This window comes from Patiria miniata, unplaced genomic scaffold, assembly GCF_015706575.1.
Source record: "Patiria miniata isolate m_02_andy unplaced genomic scaffold, ASM1570657v1 HiC_scaffold_24, whole genome shotgun sequence".
NCBI classification, from domain to species: Eukaryota; Metazoa; Echinodermata; class Asteroidea; order Valvatida; family Asterinidae; genus Patiria; species Patiria miniata.
Window position 1 is genome coordinate 16,786,793 of NW_024037063.1, and position 23,494 is coordinate 16,810,286.

Genomic DNA, 23,494 nt, shown 5'->3' on the forward strand with positions numbered 1-23,494 from the left:
ACAACATCTTTATGAGACTATAGATTGTTTATAATGTAATTTGAACCTTAATTAAGGCAAAAGTACCAATCTGCATGTGATTTTCAGTGTTTATAGTGTATTTCGAGTAATTCTGGGGAATTTGGCGGATTTTTGATAAATCTGACAGATTTTTGATGCGCATTTAGCAGAATTTGGCACTGACCTTACGGTCACCCTGATTACGAATACAAGTCAGTGCCCGGCCGGCGCGCCAGTGGCCGGCCCGGCGCCCATTGGTTTTGTACTGTGCTGTGTTTGGAACATTTGGAACTTCGAACTTGGTTGCTGTGTGTCGTCGTAGCACATATCGCTCCAAATGGGAGGGTCTTGGAGTGTTGCAAAATATGAAGTTATGGTGAGAAGGGTATTATAACTCCTACCCCCATGAACTATGGCTACGCGGAGCAGCCATAGTTCTAGGGTAGGTATGTACAACTTAGTCCGAGTAACTTGGTCTAATCATGGAGGAATAAGAAGTGGTCTAATCATTACATCATACATGTATATGCCGAGCAACACAATTCTGTCATTGACCTAAAAACCCAACATTGCTCAACAAACACATTAGATTTCACCCTCAAAACGGCCTCCAAATTACTAGATACGCCACCTGAGGTACGAGTAGACATCGATAATTAAGATGGTTGTACTGAAGTTAACTTACGATCCGGATGAAAAGTGAAATTTGAATTTCCCGTTCAATTCCGAGAGCTTCCCTCGCGATCGTGAACGCGTTACATTTCCGTTGCGTGTTTGAATTGCGATGTGGTCTTCATGCCCAGCGTTCACTTGATGGTCCCCGTATTCCGAGTGCGATTCCGTTACCGAGCGTGCGCGATGCATCGATTATGATAATGAGTAGACTGGATCACGTTTGTAAACACAGGTGCATTTCGAACGATAATAGGGAGTCGGAAACTAGGGCAGATTTTACGGACGGAAACCAGTTCAAGCTAGTTCCCGACGCTCTATTATTGTTCGAAATGCACTTATGTTTACAAACGTGCTCCAGTCTATTATTATCATAATCGATGCATCGCGAGCGCTCGGTAACGGAATCGCACTCGGGATACGGGGACCATCGAATGAACGCTGGGTATGAAGACCACATCGCAATTCAAACCGCATCGGAAATTTAACGTATTCACGATCGCGAGGGGAGCTCTCGGAATTGAACGGGAAATTTCACTTTTCATCCGGATCGTAAGTAAACTTCAGTACAACCATCTTAATTATCGATGTCTACTCGTACCTCAGGTGGCGTATCTAGTAATTTGGAGGCCGTTTTGAGGGTGAAATCTAATGTTTTTGTTGGGCAATGTTGGGTTTTTGGGTCAATGATAGCTGGAGTTACCCAGCCCTACTCCTAGAACTATGAGGCTCCACGTAGTGGAGCCTCATAGGTTCAGAAGCCCGCAAAATTGTTGTCAGCACAAAACACTAATTAAGTACAAAAACGTCCATCCCAAGCAGGCCGTTTTCCACAGAACCGCTGCACAGTTTGCCCCTAAACTCCATACAATACCTCATGACATACTCACGTTATGTGCACCCAACAAACATCGGTGAATTCTGTCTGTTTTTCGGCAAAAATGATGAAAAATATGCCCTTTCCGCACTGAGCCAACCTAACACTTGAAACGAGCACGCGCGCAGAATGATCGCAGTCATTTTCGGGTTCGATCGCTCGGAGCGCGCCGCGGGGGGTACGTACTTGCACTTGTACGCATGTGCATACTATCGTTCTGCTCTACACCATACCCCCCGCGGCGCGCTCCGAGCGATCGAACCGAAAATGACTGCGATCATTCTGCACGCGTGCTCGTTTCAAGTGTTAGGTTGGCTCAGTGCGGAAAGGGCATATTTTTCATCATTTTTGCCGAAAAAAAACTACGTGGAGCCTCATAGTTCTAGGAGTAACCCAGCCCTGAGTTGACATTGGGTTGTCTATTAGGGCTGGAGCGAATTTTTCTCGTAACTTGTAGTATAGGCAAAAATTTTTGGAAAATGTTCAATTTTGTCCCCGTTACACACTAATTGCAACTGCAACTCACCCCAAACTTGCCTGGAATAACCATTACACAGGTCCTTGAAGTAAAAAACGATCCACGATGAAGATTCAGCCTACAATTGCAGTGAAAACAGGAGGAATAACCGCTAACTTAACAACCTAAGCTTGCTGGATTGGCCAGGACCGCAATTGGTTTGTGCACAAAAAAAATTTTGTACAATGAATGGCGGTCGATTAACAGGCACAGAGAGCGATCGCTGTCAACTACTCGTTTTTGCCGGCTGCGCTGGCTGTTGGCGCATGACGTCACGCGGAAGCGTAACACCCGATGACTGTTTCATGCACTATTGGTTGCGGTTCCAGTACCAAAGCTGTGATGCGAGTGGTAAACCTTATATTAATGTGTAACGGGGACAAAATTGAACATTTTCCAAAAAAATTTGCCTTTACTACAAGTTACGAGAAAAATTCGCTCCAGCCCTAATAGACAACCCAATGATAAAACTCAGGGCTGGGTAACTCCAGCTAGGTCAATGACAGAATTGTGTTGCTCGGCATATAACGATTAGCTTGGACCCCACTAACGCCGGACCATGTCCGAATGTTAAAAAGGCGATAAGTTGGGTCCAAGTTACTCGGACTAGGTACAACTCTAGTATTTGCCCGCACTTCGCCGAATTACCACTTCGCTTGCTTGCCACTTAGCTGGAGTTACCCAGCCCTGAGTTTTATCATTGGGTTGTCTATAAGGGCTGGAGCGAATTTTTCTCGTAACTTGTAGTATTTGCAACAAAATTTGGAAAATGTTCAATTTTGTCCCCGTTACACACTAATTGCAACTGCAACTCACCCCAAACTTGCCTGGAATAACCATTACACAGGTCCTTGAAGTAAAAAACGATCCACGATGAAGATTCAGCCTACAATTGCAGTGAAAACAGGAGGAATAACCGCTAACCTGACAACCTTTCAGGCATGGCCAGGACTGCTATTGGTTTGTGCACAAAAAAAAATTGTGTACAATGAATGGCGGTCGATTAACAGGCACAGAGAGCGATCGCTGTCAACTACTCGTTTTTGCCGGCTGCGCTGGCGTTGGCGCGTGACGTCACGCGGAAGCGTAACACCCGATGACTGTTTCATGCACTAGTATAAGGTTTACCACTCGCATCACAGCTTTGGTACTGGAACCGCAACCAATAGTGCATGAAACAGTCATCGGGTGTTACGCTTCCGCGTGACGTCACGCGCCAACGCCAGCGCAGCCGGCAAAAACGAGTAGTTGACAGCGGTCTCATGGAATGTCAAGAATGTATAGATCAATCCAGGATAACTGTCTCTCTCGTTTGTAATCTCTTTACCGGTTTTTTGGGGTCTTTTTGTCCTCGCGTGGGTTTGTGACTATGCTACTGTGATGGTGCTACCAAAGTATGGCGAATCGGTGGAGCGTTGGTATGGAGGGGTACCCGTAATTCAACGCTCCACTCAGTAGAGCTAGGTTAAGTCAGCAAAATATCCTGCTGGATACATCAACGCTAACTTGCGCACTTCCGTAAAAAAAATGTTGCAACCTGACGCCACTTCCGCGGTTGTGTACAAAGTCTATGGAGAGTCAAGAATGTTTTAAGAGTAGTTCCTAACAATAATTGGAAATACTTCTCAGTGCCAGATTCATGTCTTATCATCATGACCTTCATTGAGATTAGTCCCAGCATTGCCCAGTAACTAGGACTCTACGAATCGTCTTTTTAACATTTGGACATGCCCGACTATTGCCGGACCATGTCCAAAAAAGGCGATTCATAGAGCCTAGTTACTTGGACTACATTGAGATGATATTAGCCCCATAAATGTGGCCAATTTACTGGACTACCTCCATAAATAAAGGCCACACTTCCACCATGTGCAAAAACATGTCGAACTTTGTCAGATTTTGATTTTCACAAAGTAAAATTTAGGCTTAGTTTGTAGTATATTTTTGCTTTAGAAGCATACTCACCGTCTTTATAGGCTAATCAGCCTTTTTCAGATGTCTAATTTTGGTGAAATTTCATGTTGAAATTTTGATACGAAAAAGTGTGCAAACGAATCTGGAAATTTCACGAAAAATAGACATCTGAAAAAGGCAGCACTTTCTGATTAGCCTATAATAAAGAGGTTGAGTATGCTTCTTTAAAGCAAAAATAAACTACAAACTAAGCCTAAATGTGAAAATCAAAATTTGACAAAGTTCGACATGTTTTTGTACATGGTGGAAGTGTGGCCTTAATTTATGGAGGTAGTCCAGTAAATTGGCCACATTTATGGGGCTAAGATGATATATGAAGAAAAAAGTGGCGTCTGGTTGCAACAGTTTTTCCATTTTTGGGGTTATTTGGGCAATAGTGAATAAGGGCTCGGTTCCTGCTTCTACCCCAAGAAACTGTTCAAAAATTACCCAAAAAGTGTCTACATGTACTGCGCGTTGACGCAACAACTATCCACTTCTTCTGAGTTGTGTGGCTGGTGCAGGGGTAATTTAGCGTGGGTGCAGTGCTGCCACAGCTAGTTCTGCCAAGCTAAGGCCACTCCATTTTGTGAGGCCGTCGATCCAACAGAGTTTGAGTTGGCGGTATCCAAGTGGGGTTCCATTGAGCAGTTGCCGCTGCAAGACCACCTTGTTGTACTGCATGACCAAGCCAAGTGGCTGTATGTATGTATGTATGTATGAAGAGGATTAACACAACATATTACAAATTTACAATAGTATCAATTTAATTAAGACCATTGATTAATTGTTCTTTTTCAGATGTAATGTGTAGCAACTATTTATGATGGAGTCACATAGATCATCTTGTCTTCTGACATTTGTCCTTGCTCTCTCAACTGTGAGCCACTGTCATCAAAATGCAACGAAGCCACCGAATATAATCTTTATCCTGGCTGACGACTACGGTTTCCATGACGTCGGTTACCATGGTTCTGCAATTAAGACTCCGTGGCTGGACAAACTCGCTGCTGAGGGCGTGAAGCTGGAGAATTACTATGTCCAGCCGATTTGCACCCCGACGAGAAGTCAACTCATGAGCGGTCGATACCAGGTAAAGTTGGTAGCAGTATTAAAGATGGCCCAATTGCATGATGCTGCGAACAATGTTAAGTCAAAATACTGTGTGCTTAACAAAATTGCTTGGCAAACTTCAAAACATTGTTCGTGTAGTCCAGTTCATTGTGTATCACATTACAAGCCAATCACAAGTCTAAAAACAAAAGTCGGGTTTTAAGTTACATGAGGATGAACAATAACACTGTTCACTTGATACATGTACATAAATAATGACTAGACTTGAGATAGAATGGCCTAAGATCAGAATACTGCTTGTTCCCATGCCATACGGTTCCAATTTTGAAAGGATCAGTAATGAAACTAGCTCAATTCTAGCTTGCACAATTTTACAAGTACAAAGAAAGGATGGGGCAAACCCAAAATAAAGTTAAGAATATTGGAACAAAAATGATTATTTAAAAAATCTGATTCATAATTTTGGAAACCAGTTGAGAATATCATGAAAAATTTTGTGCAAATAGTGGTGTGCAATTTACAGGTAGAACCAGAACCAGGTAGGCCTATACCCTATTGAAATAAAACACGGGTACCTGGGTACCTGTAAAAGATACCCATTCCCAAAATTCAAATCCTGGAAGTTGTCTGAAGGGCTTTATACATGTAGCTTTGCGATGTAACCTGCAATTTTCATGAACATCATCTGTCGTGCCTTAAAATGCACGTCAATGTGAAGTCTGTGTTGAATAACACGCTGGTTCTCATTTAGAAAAATTCCCCACAAATGGCATTCAAAATTGTTCTTTTACATTGTAATTGTGAAGTTGGTTACGGGTACCAGACCCTGTAATCAGGAACCAGTTGCTGACATCAGTGGTCGGGTGCTCGGGTACCCGGTTCCATTGCACGACCCCATTTGCAGCATTTGATTAATTTAATGTTCACAGAGCTGCTCATATTTATTTTTTGTTTCTTGAGATCCACACTGGCCTAGAGCATTGGATCATCTGGGATGTCCAGCCAAACTGCCTGCCTCTGGAAGATGTTACTGTCGCTGATAAACTCAAGGAGCTCGGCTACGCCACGCACGCAGTCGGCAAATGGCATCTTGGCTTCTACAAGAAAGACTGCTGGCCCACCAGGCGTGGCTTTGATACCTTCTTTGGTGAGTCAGTGGAATGTCATGTGGAAATGATTCCTGCATCCTCGGCCCCATGTGCGTGGTGCGTCGATTCAAATTAGATCTGTTGTGCACAAGGCATGGAGATTACTACCAAAATTGGACGGAGCATTGTGATTGGCTAAGAATCAGGAGGATAAGATATGTAAAATTACACCTGACAAATACTTGTCTCAGCACGGTGCAGTGCGCGCGATGTTCCCACGGGTGTCATATTTCACTGACGCACGTGGACTTGCATGTTGAAAGCCTCACCTTGCAACAGAGTCTGGAGCGAATCGATTGCTCTTGGGGTTGAAAGCTAATTCCTGGTTCGTTTGGATTCCATACATCATTATATTCTTTTAAAAAACACCAAGATTTGGACATTACATTTGCTGTTTTACCACTGAGTGTAATTTTTTTCACGGAAATTTTTCTAAAGAGAGAAAAACAGAAGAAGCGTACATTGATCAAGCATGCTGCGAACTGTATCCCCACTCTTATAATGGATGCTTCCCCATCGATACAGTCGGGTAATCATTGGCCCTCTCTATAGAAATGTAATGCATGCATTTCGCTGGGCGCATAAAGAAATAACGGTCCAAATTCATACTAGTCAAGTCGTTAGACATGTTGGATCGATGGCGGATGAAAACACATTACACAAAAAATAGAAGAATCGGATTTTGAATTCTCTGATTTCTCCCATACTATGATTAACCTGAGTCAAAGATAGAGTTGTAATTTGTCCATTGCAATTGAGTCACAATTCAATTGCTAGCCATGTTACCAAACTGGTAACGAGCAACGTGGTCAGTACTTACAACAGAAGTTGTCAAATATTATTTGAATAGTGACTTGAGACAAGATTGACTTAGAATGATTTACGAAAACTTGTGGTGACTTGTACAGCTAGATTACAATTAATTACAAATTACAGCTGACTGAAATTGGCATGTTGTCTCATACAAATTCATTCGTGATAATGGCTGTAACTGCACTTTACATGTACATGCACTAGGCTACTATACTGGGTCTGAGGACTACTTTACCCATTCAAGAGGATGCGGCATGCCAGGTTTTAACTGCTCCGGCTTCAAATCTGGTCTTGATTTCCGGGACCAAGAGTTACCCATGCATAACTATACCGGCAGTTATTCAACCCATGTGTTTGCTCAGCGAGCCCAACAGATTCTGGAAAATCACAACCCCAAAGAGGTAATTACCCCGAGGCCAAACATTGAGTGTGGCTGAAGTAATCTGTTTCTTTCAATTTCAATTCATAAATACCTCAGACAGTTTAGCTATTCCTATTGGTCGAGAGCCCGTCACGTGGCCGGTATTAAACGGATGATAAAGACATGGCTAGCTGGTCTTAAACACTTTTCCAGTGTCACAATAAAATGTGGACTCCTAAAAATCCAGTGCCTCTTACCGTTTCATTGGTTGAACGTTCACAATCCTCACGTAGGCATGCGCAACACTACAAGCGAGTCAGAATTTTATAGTTCTACTCAAAACGCAACGCCCAAGGTGCGTTCTGCGTGACATCGCGCAGAACATGTTACGCGCGCGTCAATCTCCATAAAAGGGTTGTTTACATCTTACTCGCCAGCTGAACACTCCATTATTTTGCTAGAGGGATGTTTCAAAAAGCATGAAGTGAACTTGTTGAACAAAATCGGGATTTTTTGAACGAATTATTTGATATTTTTTACGGATAAGGTATTTATGAATGGGAATAAATATGTGCTCGGTCGGTATTTATCACTCTGTTTAATACCGCTTAGAGTCTGGGTGCTGATAATTACCCTCGCCTCCGGCTCGGGTAATTATCAGCACCCAGACTCTAAGCGGTATTAAACGAGTGATAAAAACCTCCGGAGCACACATTTATTCCCTTAATAAACCATAAAGGGAAACTGACTATTAAAGTGCATTATAATAATTTCACAAAGTTTTACAAAGAAATGGACTGGAGTGAAGTTTGAAGTGCAGTTCCTCATTTTGTCGGTGTCTTTGTTCAAGGGGTGCAAGTCAGAACATTAGCAATGCTGTAAACCCGTGAAATGGCAAACGGGGATCACTCTGAGAGGATACAGAGTTTTAATACAAATTTTCAAACAAACCACAAAGGCAAGTTTTTCTATGTGCTTTATAATTTTAACATTGAACAAAGCAATTGACTGAAGCAGGGTTGGAATCTGTGACCTTCGGATTGCCGTTCTTTTTATTTTCTACTCGACCTATACCTAGAGATCAAATCCACAGGTTACAGGTCTTTTTTTTTGTAAGGACTAGTAAAAATTTGCTCTGGAACTCTGGGCCCAGTTTTTTTTGCAGATGAGCATTGTGATTTACTGCTCACAGAGCTATTATCCAATTAATTATGACTTATACCGCAGAAAGACACAACTTTAGAGTAGAATTGCCTTAATTACAGATGCAGCAATAAACATCTCAATTGCGTATTAACTGAGGACTTTAATGCTTATGATTGCTAGCCATTGTTCAAAGCAACAGCTGAAAACTGCTTCCGCCATTTATGAGACCATGAAACACTCTGTTGGCAGACAGTCATTGGTGCACTGATGGCTGTACAGTGACCACAACTTTTCTTCCAATAGTCATGCAGCTGTATGAATAAAAAACACAGATTTTTGGCTGGGGGCTCAAACACCTATCATGCTTTCCCTGCTTTTCAGTGAACATGGTTTTGTCATTCAAATTGTGTCTGATCATTTAACTATTAGCTGCAATAGAGCCTTTATTTATTGGAGTAGGAAAAACAAGATTACCAGAGTCTCTGAAGTGTTTAGTGGTGCAGTCTGGTCAAACAAATATGGTTTCTATAGTGTCTTTGTGGTGGCCACTTTGCCTGGACCAACTTTCCTGAATATTATGGTTTCAGAGGATGAAATATGGCACAAAATTAGTTCTGTAATACTCATACATAGCTGCCAACTGTTACGAATTTTTCGTAATTATTACGAATTGTTTGTTAAATTACGAAAATACGATATGCCACTAAAACATTACGAATTTCCCATTTTCTACCTAACGAAAAAAAAATACTTGTATAAAAGTATCGTTTTTGACCGAAAACTTCTGGCGAAATGTCGCGATAATGGATGGACTGGTGACAAGTCTAATAAGAATGCAGTCAAGCACCTGATAGACATCAATGCAGTGTGCGCAGTGGAGTACTTGAGGACCAGACTAAAACTATTTTTCAATGGTGTGTCATTTGTGTGCTGCATCTCGTGGATGTGTGGTTGTGTGTACTGTATGTGAATTGTGAGTACTTTTCAGTGACGATCGTGAGCACATTTGGTCGCTTTTTGCTGGGATGAGTCTATCAGTGCGAGATTTTAATCATGGAATTTAATAAGATTATGGTTGGAATAATTGGTAATAGAGTTTGAGTTTGTCACAACGTCCAGAAAAGATAAATCAGCATGCGTTTGCAAGGTATGTTGACGGGATATTTCTATTGCATACGGTGGCCCTAAATCAACGTGTGTAAAAACATTGATACGAACTCGAAACTCCACATCGATAGCATGCATCTCAAAAAAAAAATATGCGCACGTTATTATTGTTATTATTTATTTGACTTCAACAAACAAATACAGACATTGAAACAAAATTAATTAAAAAAAAAAATAATAATAATTTTTTTTTAATTTTTTAATTATTTTTTTTTAATTATCTTTTGGCCTACAGTACATTATTATTCACAACAAGAAGGGTACGCACATGTATGTGTACATGTAAACCATGTATCTGTACTCGATGTTGGTAAAGCTTTTGATAAAACGAGCAGTTGAAAATGACCGCGCGGGTTGATTACTAATTGGGATTTTGAAAAGTTGGCAGCTATGCTCATAGACAAAAAAAATACCTGTAGCACAATGAAACATGTCAGTTTTGTTTACTTTGCTTACCCTAACTCTCTAGGCCTTTTTGCTAGGATGTAGCCTCAATCCTGAAAAATCCTCCAATTGGCGCCATGAAAAAAATAGCATATAGCTTCAATTCTGCAAATTCCTCCTTTTTTTCTTGAATATGGTCCGTGGAGGGGTCACCACTGCCTGAATCCTGCAAAATGTTGAGGCTTAGCCAGTGACATCCTGGAGCAGTACGGAGGATTTTAAGCATAATCCAGGCCAACATGTATGTTTATGCATGGTTGAGCAAAAACAACACAAGGTCCGGCCCCAGACCTTGACAAAGTGCATCCTACAAAATCAGTAACACATGTTTGCCATGTAACCTCAATCCTCCAAATTCCTCCACTTTGGCAATGAGGATTTTGAAGGATTCAGGGCGGTTAGGGTTTAATTGAATTGGAAATACAGAATTTGACTCATGATATAATAAGCATTATTTTCTGGGACAAATCAATGTGCAGTTTTGTCCTCTGGTCAATACATTTAAGCTTTTCTAAACATATTTATAAGGCTCCATATCAAAGTAAGAGATGATTCTTTGTGTAAATTCCACTTTTGCCAACTGGTTGCTTTTTCTTCTGTCCTTACAGCCGTTCTTCCTGTATCTGCCATTCCAAGCTGTCCACAGTCCCCTGCAAGTGCCTGAGAAGTACATTGAGCCTTACAAGCACATTGCCGACAAACACCGTCGGATATATTCAGGAATGGTGGCTTGCATGGATGAAGCTATCGGCAACATAACCCAGACTGCAACACAACTAGGCCTGTGGGACAACACGGTGCTGATTTTCTCCACAGGTAATTCTCATCGGCTTATTGAAATTAGGGGGGATGTGTTTACATCCTGATGCACAGGTGTGTATTTTTTACCTGTATTTTGTATGCCTCAAGTTCTGTGTCATGGTCTTCATGTGTGTCGAGTTCAACCCAAGCTGGATGGTGTGCCCTTGAGTTGAGTGCCCTAACAAAGGGTTAGTGTTAATCTCCACAGTTCTGTTTACAGTGCTTCAAGCTTGCCTAAGGTATGTAGTGAAAGAAAACTCCACTGCTACTGTAAATGGAAATGAATTCACAAAGTGAACTTCAAGAAAAAGATGTAGGGTAGTTACTCTGTGATCTGAGGCTATTCGTACGATCTTGTGGGTATGACATTACGCAAATGAACAATATTTGTGAGAATCGTTTTTTAAATTGGCAGGCTCAACTAATGATGGGCTGGCCCAATTAATGATGGGCTCTGACCAACGAATGATGGGCTGTGCCCAAACTAGGCTGTGTCTGTCCTGCGATGGGTGTTGTTGATGTGCCCAAATTCAGAAAGTCCATGCCTAGTTGGACATGCATTGACAGATATGACATACATTGTAATTATGTTGTTGGATGTTTTCTTATTGCATATGTTCATCTATCTATCTTTGCTTTCATTTAAGATAACGGTGGCCAGATACACAAGGGGGGAAACAACTGGCCACTTCGGGGATGGAAGACCTCACTATGGGAGGGAGGCATTCACGGTGTGGGCTTCGTTCACAGCCCTCTAATACCCAAGAGCTTGCAGGGTACCAGCAGTAAAGAGATGATACATGTCAGTGACTGGTTCCCTACACTCGTGGCAGGTGTCGCAGGTGGACATTTGGAGGGTCTAAAGCTGGATGGTTTTAACGTGTGGCAGACGATCAGGTGACTGACTATTACATGCTGTACACTTATACTTTGACCTGTGTGTCTTCCTTGCTTGTAGACAATGGTGGCCAAATCTTACATGGCGGAAACAACTGGCCACTGCGAGGATGGAAACGCTCCCTGTGGGAGGGAGGAATGCATGGGGTGGGGTTCATTCACAGTCCCCTGTTGCAGGATACCATTCAGGGCACAGTAAACAGTGAACTGATTCACGTCACCGACTGGTTCCCGACACTTGTTGCTGGGATAGCTGGAGGGAATGTATCAGGTCTCTCATTGGATGGCTACAATGTATGGGGCTCCATCAGGTGATTTGGGTCAAAAATATCTGGACACAAAAGTAAAAGTAAATCGGACTAAAGTAATTATTTGAAAGTTTGGGGCTTAACAGGGAAGCCATGGAATAATTGATATGCAGGCTTTAGGGCTACAGTGTTCCGGCTTGGAATGTTTTATTGTCCTGTTTTTTTTGTCCCTCTTTCTCCTCTCTTTTGTCAAACTGTCCAACCTCCCTACTCCTCTCTGCCTTCTCCCCCACTCCCACCCCTCCCTCGATTTCAGTTTTTGTATACTTTATGATATATAAGATCAACTATTATTTATATCAGGCTTCCAGCGGTAAAAGTAAATCAGCGTATTGTATGCTTTCATAAAGAGTACCCGGATGACTGCAATAATATTATTATTAATTGCAGTCATCAAGGCATTTTCGCTGGTTTCCTCATGATCAAAAGCGTAGAAAGTCACAGTTGTCAACCACTCGACAGCGTATTGCGCGCACGTATTGTCGAACACGGAACACGCTGCGCACATGCAGCGCTCATGCAGCACACAGAACGCGCACTGTTGTCAACAATATTACAGTGGCAGCTTCAAATAGTTTGACGAAAAAAGATGAAATGAAGACAGTGTCTTGAATTATATGTCTTGCGGATGGAGTCAGCCTGATATAAATAATAATAATAATATTGGATGGCTTTTTTCGGTGGATACAAGAATATATTGCACTCGCTATGACAATATTGCAATATTGTCATAGCTCGTGAATTGTATTCTTGTATCCACCTCAAAGCCATCCAATATTATATAAATGTTCTTAAGGAATATTCTGTGGGAATCAGTGCAGGTGTTAACATTTGCATATTTGTATTTCCTTTTGTGTTGACAGCCAAGGCAAGGCTTCCCCTCGCAAGGAAATTCTGCACAACATTGATCCTATACCGTATCCCAGGCTGGACCAACATGGAGATTTTTACCCTGATCCATATTTCAGTTACCATAGCAACCTGCCAAGTTCCTTTAATACCACCATCAGAGCAGCAATACGAGTCGGAGACTGGAAACTTCTCACAGGAGATCCAGGTACTAGGGAAAATTTGGGATTTTGAAAATAAAATGGCTTTTATGTGTTTTTGTTAAGACCAATTAAGCCATTAATCAATAATTTTAAAAGTCATCCGGAATTTAATCTGCAAAACTGTTGCATTTAATTGGCCTCCTTTCCTTTCAGATGTAATCTTTTCAACCACAACTATTTGAAACGTGATTTTTTTTTTTAACAGGAAACAGCAGTTGGATACCACCCCCTGACTCGGGGATTATTCCCATCCACCCAGTTGAACAGAAAGGTAAACATGTTTGGCTGTTCAATATCCAGGAGGACCCCAATGAGTATCATGACCTATCTGAAGCCAGACCAGACAAAGTCAAGGAGCTGGTTGGAAGATTACAGTACTACTATAATAGTCTTGTGCCACCGTTTTACCCCCCTGGAGATCCAAGAGCCAATCCAGCCCTGCATGGGGATATATGGACCAACTGGGAGTAGTGGACACTTGGCACTCTGTAACACAGATAAGGCATGTCCTATTAATAACTTGGTGGAGGTATTTTTATTTTGTATATCTCAAATAATATCTGTACTTGGAAGTGTGTCATTAAACCTCAAGGATGATAAAGCTGAAAGGCAAAAAGGGTTCTGTTCATTAGATATTTCTTTATGAATTACGCCCAGTTGGAAAGTTGTAAACGCCGTAATTTCCAGCTACATACAAACACAAACTTTCAAAGAAAAGATATCCTGTACTTAATGCTACATTTCTGAATTGCTTTTAATTTCTAATCATGTAAGTTCCATAATGTAATACACTGAACTGAGTAAATATATATTTTTCTACTTTGAATTTTTATACGTCTCTAAAACCTCAGAAAACAATTTTTTTCTGATCTATATTCTAAAGTATCTGCATTGTTCGTAGTAATAACTTGTCCTTTTATGTAAATGTTTTTACTGGATTGCAAATCAAACTTGTTGGTAAAGCAATAATTTGGTTTTTAGTCAGTAATTTTGAATATCAAAACGTTTTGTCTTCGAATAAAATGATTTGGTGATACTTTATACTTTCATTATGTTCAGTATCATTTCGGTTTGCGGTAACACCATGTGGTAATAACTACTGCTTAGAAGATGTTTAGTTCTGAAAAGAACTTGTCCTGCTTATTATCAACTTTCGCCAAGTAGTTTTTGTTCTGATAACAGTCCTGCCTTAAGTTCTAAAAGAACTTGTCTTTGGTTCTTATCAGAAAAAAAAGTACTTAGCGAAAGTTGATAATAAGCAGGACAAGTTCTTTTCAGAACTAAATATCTTCTAAGCAGTAGTTATTACCACATGGTGTTACCGCAAACCGAAACAATACCGATACTCCACCATGCAAAGCCTCAAATCTTATATTCATTACGTTCCTTTGAAATATGAACATGTCTTCATTGCGATGATTTCTAGTAATACATTTAAAAAGGAAAAAATATATAAGGGAATATATACAGAAAGCCCAGAACATTGGGTCAAAACAAAAAAATATAAAATATAACTACTTTCCACTACATGTATTAGCTACACAAACATTCTCTACCATTTATCCTATAAATTTCAATTTAATCCTGAAAGGAGATACCTCTAAGGCCCCCCAAAAAAGCTCCGGTTTCTGGTATGCGCGCGCGTCGCCGTAGCCATGCGCGTCGGCAAAATAAAAAAGTTTTTTTCTCAGTGAAAGATGATGTCTCAAAACCGCCAAACTCACTGGTTTGACTGGAATCCTGCTACTGCACAATTTTAACGTGTTTTTAGATGGGGTTATGATCGAGAATAAGCTTTATGTGGCCTCTCTGGACTCCCATATATTTGCACTAAGTTTAGTCGGGCACCATTTATAGTCATCAGCCGACATTTGAAGCAAAAAAGTCAGGTAAAAAAAAAAAAAAATGCGTCGCCGCACCATTTTTTGGACAAGCTCCATACCAGAAACCAGAGACTTATTTTTTTGGCCTAAAAGGGAATATGAACATTTGCTTTTGCTGTAATTTTCAGAAATGGATGGATTTGGGGGTTAGTATTTTATCAAATATTGTTACAATAACTTGTTAGAAGTTTTGTGTTTGACAGATGCTGGAAAAATCAAGAAAAACAATCATGTTCCTGTAGTCTGGTTCCCTGACCCCACTTATGATGAAACGGAGCAATTTATAGATGTTGAGGAATTGTAAGGTCAGGGAACCAGTCTAGCTGGGTTGTACCTGTTCATAGGTGTGTAATCCATTGCAAACAAAATTATTAAGCAGTATTTGAAAAAAGCCAGTTTTTTCCCAATGCCGGTCAGCCGACCAGCGTTGAAAATCGATGCGAAAATACCACTTTTCTTGAAAATGACAGCACACCAGGTGCCATGATTTTACAGGATGCTTTAGACTGTCATGCACTAACAGTATATTTCATAATAATTTGGTAGTTTTGTTTCTTGATGTTTGCAAATGTTGTATATTCCCTTTAAATCGAGACATTCTATTACATTGTACTTGCAAACTTACTATTCAATCCCGACTCTGAGATTTTAATTAGAGAGACCTCTATTTGAAGGCATGCAAAAAAACCGTTTAATCCCAAAAGGGGATTCTTATAATTCTTATAGAGATATATGAGAAACAGAGTTTGTTTCCGATCGCTGGGTTCAGGTCGTACTACGGAATGTTTGGAATGATATAAAAATTAAAATGAATTGGGGGATTCAAATTTATTTGTGTCTTCTTTCCTACAGCGTCGCTATATCTGCTGAACCCCTTGGCTCTCTGAAATAAAGGCAATGACCTTTCAGTTGACACAGTGCGTAAGACTGGAAATTAACAGAATAAAGATTTCTGATTGAAAGACAGATGCTTGCTCTATTGTGGAGCTGAGTGGGAATGTCTCCACAGTTGCATGTATGAACAAATGGTGACGGCCATTTTAACTTGGAGCTACATTTGACATTTTCTCCTTCCATATTAGGTACATTTTTCTGATAAAAAAATGTGCCTTTACTATATGCAGACCAACACATGGAAATTAGAGTTTCTACTTCTGCGTGTCCCAAAGAAAAAACTTTAAAACTCAGAAGTTTGTTCCAGAATTGGAGATTTTTAGTACAGTCGACTCTCATTAATACAAAGTCAGCCGGACTTAGCAAAAATGTTTGTTATATCAGAATTTTGTCAGTCCCATTCACTGTGCACAAAGCACAGTTGGGCCCAAGGATCTATGTTTGGTATTACCACAATTTGTATTAACAGTATTTTTATTAACAAGAGTACATGTAGACTGTATTTACAAAACAAACAGTGATCCTAGAATCCCTCAATTTTTTTCTCCATCTGTCCCTGACTCTTCTTCATTCTACTTTTAAGTCATGAGTTTAATCTTCTCGTAATGCGCGGTGATCATCTTTGTGATTTCTTCAAGGAATATCTTTCTCCTCTGTACCTGTTCGTCCGTTTCACCTTCCGACTTGACAACCTTGTCTGGGTGGTAATCTTGGAGAGCTCTCAGCAGCAGCTTCTTTCGAATTTTCAGCGTCGGTGTGTCGTCGTACTTTCCCTCAGTCTTCTTCAGTTCGTCGAGGTGAGTCTTGGTGAACTTAATGGAGCTACTCTGGGATGGATGGTGGTCGAGAAGGTACTTTAGGAGGCTGACTGCGTTGGTATTTGCCTCTTTGAGAGCTGTGATCTCATCTTTTAGTGTATCTAGAACCTGCCAGTGATCAAAGGAGAGGGATTTTAATAAATCTTGTACTTTCCGGGAGACTTTCTGTGAACATGTTAACACTGGCAGTCATGGACCTAGAACAAAAAGGTTAGGGCACAAACAATACGTCCATGATTGACCGTGTACAAAACCAATGAGAGCTGTTGCTAAAAAGTTAGAGTACTGAGTACAAACAAAGGAATGAGGATTAGGGACAATAGGTCCATGATTGCTGGTGTTATACAAAGATGGGTGTGTGTGTGAGTTTGTTGCTGCATTCAATAGGGGACGTTGAACATTAGAGGACAATGGGGTCCCCAATTCCTGAAGGTCCACAATTTACGATCGTGTACAAAACATATGGGAAGTCTTCCTAAAAAGTACAAACAAAAGAGGGACAATAGGGGGTCCCCGGTTGCAGGCAAATACACACTGGTGTGTGTGGCTGTGGAAGGTTCATCACTCCAAAAGTCAGGTCCTGAGCCCTCTTCCATCTTGCAAATAGGGTTTATGACCACACCTGTGTCTATTTCCTGTTATTTCAAAATTGTACGGTTGAGGGGATGTTAAATTTTATTTTAAACAAAACAAACATAATTATTGCCGACCATGGGCTTCGCTGAATAATTCTGGCATGCTTTGCTACCCGCTTATGCAGTCAAGTTGGATGCATATACTGTATACTTAACCGATAGGCCTATGTGTTGCAGTGGTTTGTTACGTTGATTCTTTTGTCTTAAAAGAGTTGTGAAATGTCACTCTGTGCTTTTAAAAAATTTAAGCCCTTCACCTTTTGTTTTATTTCTTGTTGTGCGGCTTCGTCTCTCCATCTTTCCTCATCCTGGATCTTCTTGAATCCCGCTACGCACTGCGTGTACCACTTGTGACCAATGAAGGTCCTGGGCTTAGCTGCCTCAACCAGTTCCAAGCAGCGTTTAAAATAAATCTTGGTCTTGGTCTTGGAGAACAATAGCTTCTCATTTATTAGCCCGAGGTAACTTAAGGCCGCTGCTTCTTCCTCCAAGTTTAGCTCAGCTGCCTGAGTGTTAAATGACAGATATAACAAACATTTAAAATCCAGATCTGGTAAGCATGTACAATGTATTATGTTGGTTATGAGGTCATTTGTCCCTGGCCCAGAATGAAATCACAATCCGGTGTGCTATAGGGTTTTGCCTGCCGATTGCCCTAGAACTTGGCCAGCGTGTATGACAATACCTGTTGTGAGAGATACACCAGTGTCAAGTTGGAACTGTGCTTTATTTAGGACACTCGGACTCTTCAAGTCTTACTCTATGACCCACTGACAATGGTTATTGTACGTTTCTCCGTTGGTAGTGTTTCTTTCCAAATATATCTGAGTTTGACCTGCTTGCCACAATAAGGGTAGTCCAAGTATCAGACATTCACGTGGGCAAAGCCACGGTTAAACGTATGTAATGTAACTTGTATGCGACTCCGCACGCCAGCCAATTGGAATGGTCTTTAGAGACTGTGACATCACTTCGATCAGAAATGTGGACTAAGTGGTGGATTGGGCAATATGGGTTCTGTTTTTGTAAAACAACAACGGGCTACCGAGGACCCAATAGGCGCCTGCTGAGTGGTAAGAATCTCAAGATAAAAGCACAGCCTTGTTTTGCATATTCACTGACCTGCTCGCATAAACTGAAATAAGGGTGGCTTTTCACAAAAAATCCCAGTATAGGCCTATATAGCTTCCATGGTTCAAACAAAAGAAATTCAAAAAATGCTTCCCAAACCATCTTTTTTTTAACTCGTAAAACACTTCAAATGGTATGAGCACAATAGAGGAAAAGTGGTGTGTTCCCTCTATAAGGATCCCTCAATGATATTTCCATTCGTACCTTGAGGGTGGCTTGTTTGAACCAGTCCACCGCATTCCAGACCATGTCCATGTTCAAACTCTCCTCGTCCAACAGATTTGCAAGCATTGCCTCTCCATACTTGCGAGCCTGCATGGACTCCGCTGTGCAGATTTGAAACTGCGCATCCTGCTGAATGATCTCCAGGTCCACGCGAAGCTCATCTGCTTCAAGATCCTGCTCAGCAAGCTCCCCTTTCCGTAGAATACTGAGAGCCTCTTCAACTGGTTGGTGGATGTCGTGGAGAAGTCCGAGACTTTTTTGATATTCACCTTTTTCAAGCAGACAGACTGATTCTTTAAAGAGAACATCAGCAATGTGATACCTGGCCAATGCAGAGAGCACCTCACCATCGGGCAACAGATTCAGTACCTGGTACATCTCTCTAAGCTTCTTCTTTGGGTCATCAAACGTACCGATAATCTCCAAGATCTCGAAGTAAGAAGCCTTGATCTCCTCTTGCAGCTTGCTCCTCCAGGCGTCACCCAGCAGAGAAGCACCTCTGACCAAAGCCTGGCCGAGGTATTTCAGAGCCTCTCGGAATGTTATGAGAGTCTTCGCAAATCCTGTGTCCTGTTTGTCTTTCATGTACTCTTGGGCCATCCTCTTTGTAGCCATTCCGAGATTCTTGGTTGCCGAGGACCACTCACTCACCATTCTTGGTCCAGTGGCTTGGGATGCGGCCCTGGCATATAGATTAATTGCTGACTGAAGTCTAGAACACTTGATGACAGGAGACAAGCCCTCTTCAAGTGCCGCCTTGTATTGAACATTGCCTGCCTTCCGCAACTCCTCCGACATCATGAATGGAAAATTCCTGTTGATGTTTGAGGAGCATAATAATTTAAAGATAGTATATCTTCAAGAGTCTTTTAAAGTACACCCTGGTCAAGTACACATTCTCAATTAACTCATCATTATTGCGTGCTTTTCCAGGTCCTTGTTTGGGTATACTGTACGTGGTCGAATTTGCTATCAACCCAACTCTGGGCACTGTCCTTTTCAGATCTTTATGGCAATGTTCTGATTAAAAGTGGGGTTGTGATGGATTTAAGCAAACATAGATAAAGTGTTACGTGTCATGTTTGCAATTGCAAATCCCCAGAAAAATGAAAGAAACGCGTCACGCAACATTACTAAAATCCGAGATACTACAAAGCCTTTTCAGCCAACTGCAGCACTGCTTGGAAATCTTTTTACATATTATTAATGTACTTTAGTGGAGCGGCATTCACTTTTCAGCCCCAATATTTCTAAGAATTGTGAACTTTGTGATAAAAGCATGAAACTTTGCATTTTGGTTCTTCATGCCGTGATTTTTTTCTTTCTTCAAATATCGAGGCATTTCATATTTGGCCTCGGGTGATCTTTGAGGTCAATGACAATTACATACTTCAATTGTTTTTAAAAACTTCACTTTCCTTAGACCCGTGAACGTGGCTACAACGCCACGTTCACGGGTCTACACTTTCCTATGACCCAATGGAAGTCTACGTCATGAACAAGCATGGGTGGGTGGGCGGGCCTTCACCAGTAAAAAAAATAGGAAAAATAGGACCTATGTAGTCGTGAGGACTTTCTGCTGTCCCCATAGCATGTTCAGTCCCCATTGGGACAACTCGTGTGTAGTCCCCACAACTATGGAACAATTAAGACTATAGTATATGTGTGTGTGTGGCGTGGGGGGGACCATCTTCCCATTGTCGCGCGCCCTGTTCAAAACTGATATCATGATTCATGGTCAGCAATGTCAGACAATAGGTCACCCCTAGAATTATGGGGCTCTAGTCGCTCCAACTAATCATGGTAACTCACGAACTATAGGACGCACTGTAGTTTCTTGCAGTTGCCAAATTTGGGGGGGGGGGGGGGGGGGCGACACACAATTGTTATGGGGGGGGGGCTTTTGTTTACAAAAAGTGCACAATTCTGTCACTATGCCACTACACTACTTTGCAAATTGTACTTGCATCTCTTTAAGAAAGTTGGACTACAAGGTCCTCATACTCATAGTCATAATTGAAATGTCTAGTGCAACCTTCGATCGTTGACGCGTCCACATGGTCCAAAAACTATTAAACCCTCGATTTCCGCAACAATGTAAAAAAACGAACACATACAGACATGACAGAGCGAGATTCCTCTCTAGTTAAATTAATTACTTAGTGGAGTTGATGATGCGTTGTGCCCAACAGGAAAACTAGCCAAAAATCGGATTTTTCAAGTAAAATCCGTTCGATACTGCAACAGATGTGTTTTCCGAAGCGACCGATACAACAGGAACGCTTTGTCATGGAAGGATTTCACATTCACATAATCACAGATCATGAACACACAATGCATGAATTTGAAAGGGGAATACCCGGCCGGTTGATTTGGGGACACATGGAGCGCTTGGAGGCGCTGTTCATAAACGTTTATCGTATCTTCAGGTAGCAGACCAGTAAATAAACTTCCATAGACCCCAATGGTAAATGCTCCCACTTCAAAAATTCGGGAAAAATACTCACAACTCTCCAAGGTGTTCGAGACGCACATCAAATTAAAGCTTATTTCATCATCTTTCATTTTCTTTTCAATTTTCGGGGGGTCAACTGATGACTTTTAGGAGAAATGTCCATCTTCAAATCTGAAAATAGTCCTGAAGCCCATCGCCATTTTGAAAAACGATGCCTACACTCCATTGCAAAATAGAGCGCTTTTAGGCCAAAAAAAAAGTCTCCGGTTTCTGGTATGCGCGCGCGTCGCCGTAGCCATGCGCGTCGGCAAAATGAAAAAGGTTTTTTTTCAATGAAAGATGATGTCTCAAAATCGCCAAACTCACTGGTTTGACTGGAATTCTGCTGCTGCGCAATTTCAACGTCTTTTTAGATGGGGTTATGATCGAGAATAAGCTTTATGTGGCCTCTCTGGACTCCTATATATTTGCACTAAGTTTAGTCGGGCACCATTTGCAGTCATCAGCCGACATTTGAAGCAAATTTGAAGCAAAAAAGTCGAGTAAAAAAAAAAAAAAGCCGCGTCGCCGCACCACTTTTTGGACAAGCTCCATACCAGAAACCGGAGACTTTTTTTTTTTGGCCTTAGGGTCCAAATTACATCAAAATTACACAGAACTGCAAGCTCCCAGTCCTGTGCACGGCTTCCACCCATATTTTTTACAAACCCTCAAGTTCATGGCCCACAGCATGCCCAAATACCGAAGATTTTGAGGGCATGCAAATCGTGATTTGGCCGGCGCAGGCAATTTCGGACCGATTTACTGGTCTGCACCCTTCAAGTTCAAGCTGAGGGTTCAGTTCCTATTATCATGCTATTATACTGCTAATTCATGAACAGTAAAATCTTTATTTCGAATCTCTCCTATATTCGCTTTCCTTTTTCTTTCCCCCTCCCCCTTTTTTTTTTTGGGGGGGGATCGACTTTTACACGGGGGGGGGGGGAGATTGTCTTTACACCGGGGGCAGGGGGGTGGGCGCGCCGTCCTCTCCCTAGCCTTGCCCCGGTTGTTTCACGAAATTATTAGTTGGAATTAAAACATTTAAAAATTGGATATATACTGCACACAACCATATACCATAAAAGTTGGCCATTTTGTGATATCCAAGAAAGAATTTCGGTGTCACTTAGATCCTCAAAAATCGAGAGTTTGGTGTGCTAGTCGTAATTCCAATGGCACATCTTCTTTTAAAAAAGTCGTATTTGTTAATTGTTTACTTAGTGTTTAATTTCTGAATATTTTGTGCACACATTACTGCATTTTTGTCGGTCTTCCTGGAAGTAATAATTACGAAAGAGCAAATGGGGTTATTAAGACATGCTCCTTTAATTCGCTTCGCTCATCCGCATGAACTTAATTCATTCTAATGGGGCGACCTCATTCAAAAATACACATTTTGATAATGTTCTGTTATCTATTTATTTAAAGCTTGGGATGTGACCATGTTCAGGCCACGCCCCGAGTAGCGCAATTACAAGAATGTTATCGTGCTATATATTTAGGATTAATGAATTATTGTCCAAGACTGCATTAGGACTAAAGGTATACATGTATCTCATCACCAAAAATAATCACAAATATTTTAACGTTTTATCGAGATTGTAGCCACCATGGCACTTCAGGTCAAAGGTGGATGGGGGGGGGGGGGGGCAAAGGGGGTTATGTCCCCCCCCCCAAAAAAAAACCCATTATTATTATATTTTTGGTGTCAAAAGATGCGCAAGGCTCGAGGCTAAAAAGTCATAACAGCTCGGGTAGCGAATTTTTTTTTAAAAGGCCATCGCGGAGAAAGTCGAGGGGGGGGGGGGATTCCGCATCCTGGCCCTTTTAGGGTTAAGAGGAAGGGAGTACATTTTACTAGGGCCACTCTCACCTGGACATGCTGAATCTGGGTTAAGCATTGAATAGGCATTAAAGTTGCAAAAGTGACATCACGGGTGAGACAGAGTGGCCCAAGAAATACACCTTTCACTTCATTGATTGTATTTCTGGATCTAGGGATCCAAATGGAATGGGGGTAAACAGGAGTGGATTGAGGATATATAATTTCATTGAAGAAAAAACTTACAAAATTACAGACAGAACTGATATTCCGAGGAGTCGTACTAGGAAGACATAATAAGGTGGGATTTGGTTAAGTATTGAATAGGTATTAAAGTTGGTGCCATTACATGTGGGAGC

The 23,494-nt window shown here is 41.3% G+C and overlaps 2 protein-coding genes across 7 annotated transcripts; one reads left to right on the plus strand and one right to left on the minus strand.

The window, feature by feature from the left end:
- The first annotated feature begins 208 nt into the window (after window positions 1–208).
- Window positions 209–14,271, plus strand: LOC119731610 (arylsulfatase B-like). 6 transcript variants are annotated; one of them, XM_038204806.1, is made up of 8 exons: window positions 214–376; window positions 4,821–5,112; window positions 6,054–6,240; window positions 7,259–7,455; window positions 10,781–10,988; window positions 11,621–11,870; window positions 13,042–13,235; window positions 13,436–14,271. In XM_038204806.1, the coding sequence occupies exons 2-8, from the start codon at window positions 4,843–4,845 to the stop codon at window positions 13,699–13,701; spliced, it is 1,572 nt and encodes a 523-aa protein (XP_038060734.1). In that variant the 5' UTR covers window positions 214–376; window positions 4,821–4,842; the 3' UTR covers window positions 13,702–14,271. The 6 variants fall into 6 exon arrangements, with proteins under 6 accessions (XP_038060739.1, XP_038060734.1, XP_038060735.1 ...); XM_038204807.1 differs by lacking the exon at window positions 11,621–11,870 and adding an exon at window positions 11,932–12,181; XM_038204809.1 differs by having other exon boundaries at window positions 316–442.
- Window positions 14,272–15,578: 1,307 nt separating this feature from the next.
- Window positions 15,579–21,121, minus strand: LOC119732564. Its single transcript, XM_038206131.1, has 4 exons — window positions 20,976–21,121; window positions 18,796–19,630; window positions 17,718–17,966; window positions 15,579–16,933 (listed from the first exon to the last, which is right to left on the minus strand). The coding sequence occupies exons 2-4, from the start codon at window positions 19,615–19,617 to the stop codon at window positions 16,586–16,588; spliced, it is 1,419 nt and encodes a 472-aa protein (XP_038062059.1). The 5' UTR covers window positions 19,618–19,630; window positions 20,976–21,121; the 3' UTR covers window positions 15,579–16,585.
- Window positions 21,122–23,494: the final 2,373 nt, after the last annotated feature.

Excerpts from the sequence above, each read along its gene's own strand:
- LOC119731610 (XM_038204806.1), top strand. The coding sequence starts at position 4,843 with ATGATGGAGTCACATAGATCATCTTGTCTTCTGACATTTGTCCTTGCT. Across the intron at positions 6,241-7,258 it reads TGGCTTTGATACCTTCTTTG|GCTACTATACTGGGTCTGAG; the intron begins GTGAGTCAGTGG and ends TACATGCACTAG. Across the intron at positions 10,989-11,620 it reads GGTGCTGATTTTCTCCACAG|ATAACGGTGGCCAGATACAC; the intron begins GTAATTCTCATC and ends CTTTCATTTAAG.
- LOC119732564 (XM_038206131.1), bottom strand. The coding sequence starts at position 19,617 with ATGATGTCGGAGGAGTTGCGGAAGGCAGGCAATGTTCAATACAAGGCG. Across the intron at positions 17,967-18,795 it reads TCAAACAAGCCACCCTCAAG|GCAGCTGAGCTAAACTTGGA; the intron begins GTACGAATGGAA and ends TTTAACACTCAG. Across the intron at positions 16,934-17,717 it reads AACAAGAAATAAAACAAAAG|GTTCTAGATACACTAAAAGA; the intron begins GTGAAGGGCTTA and ends GATCACTGGCAG.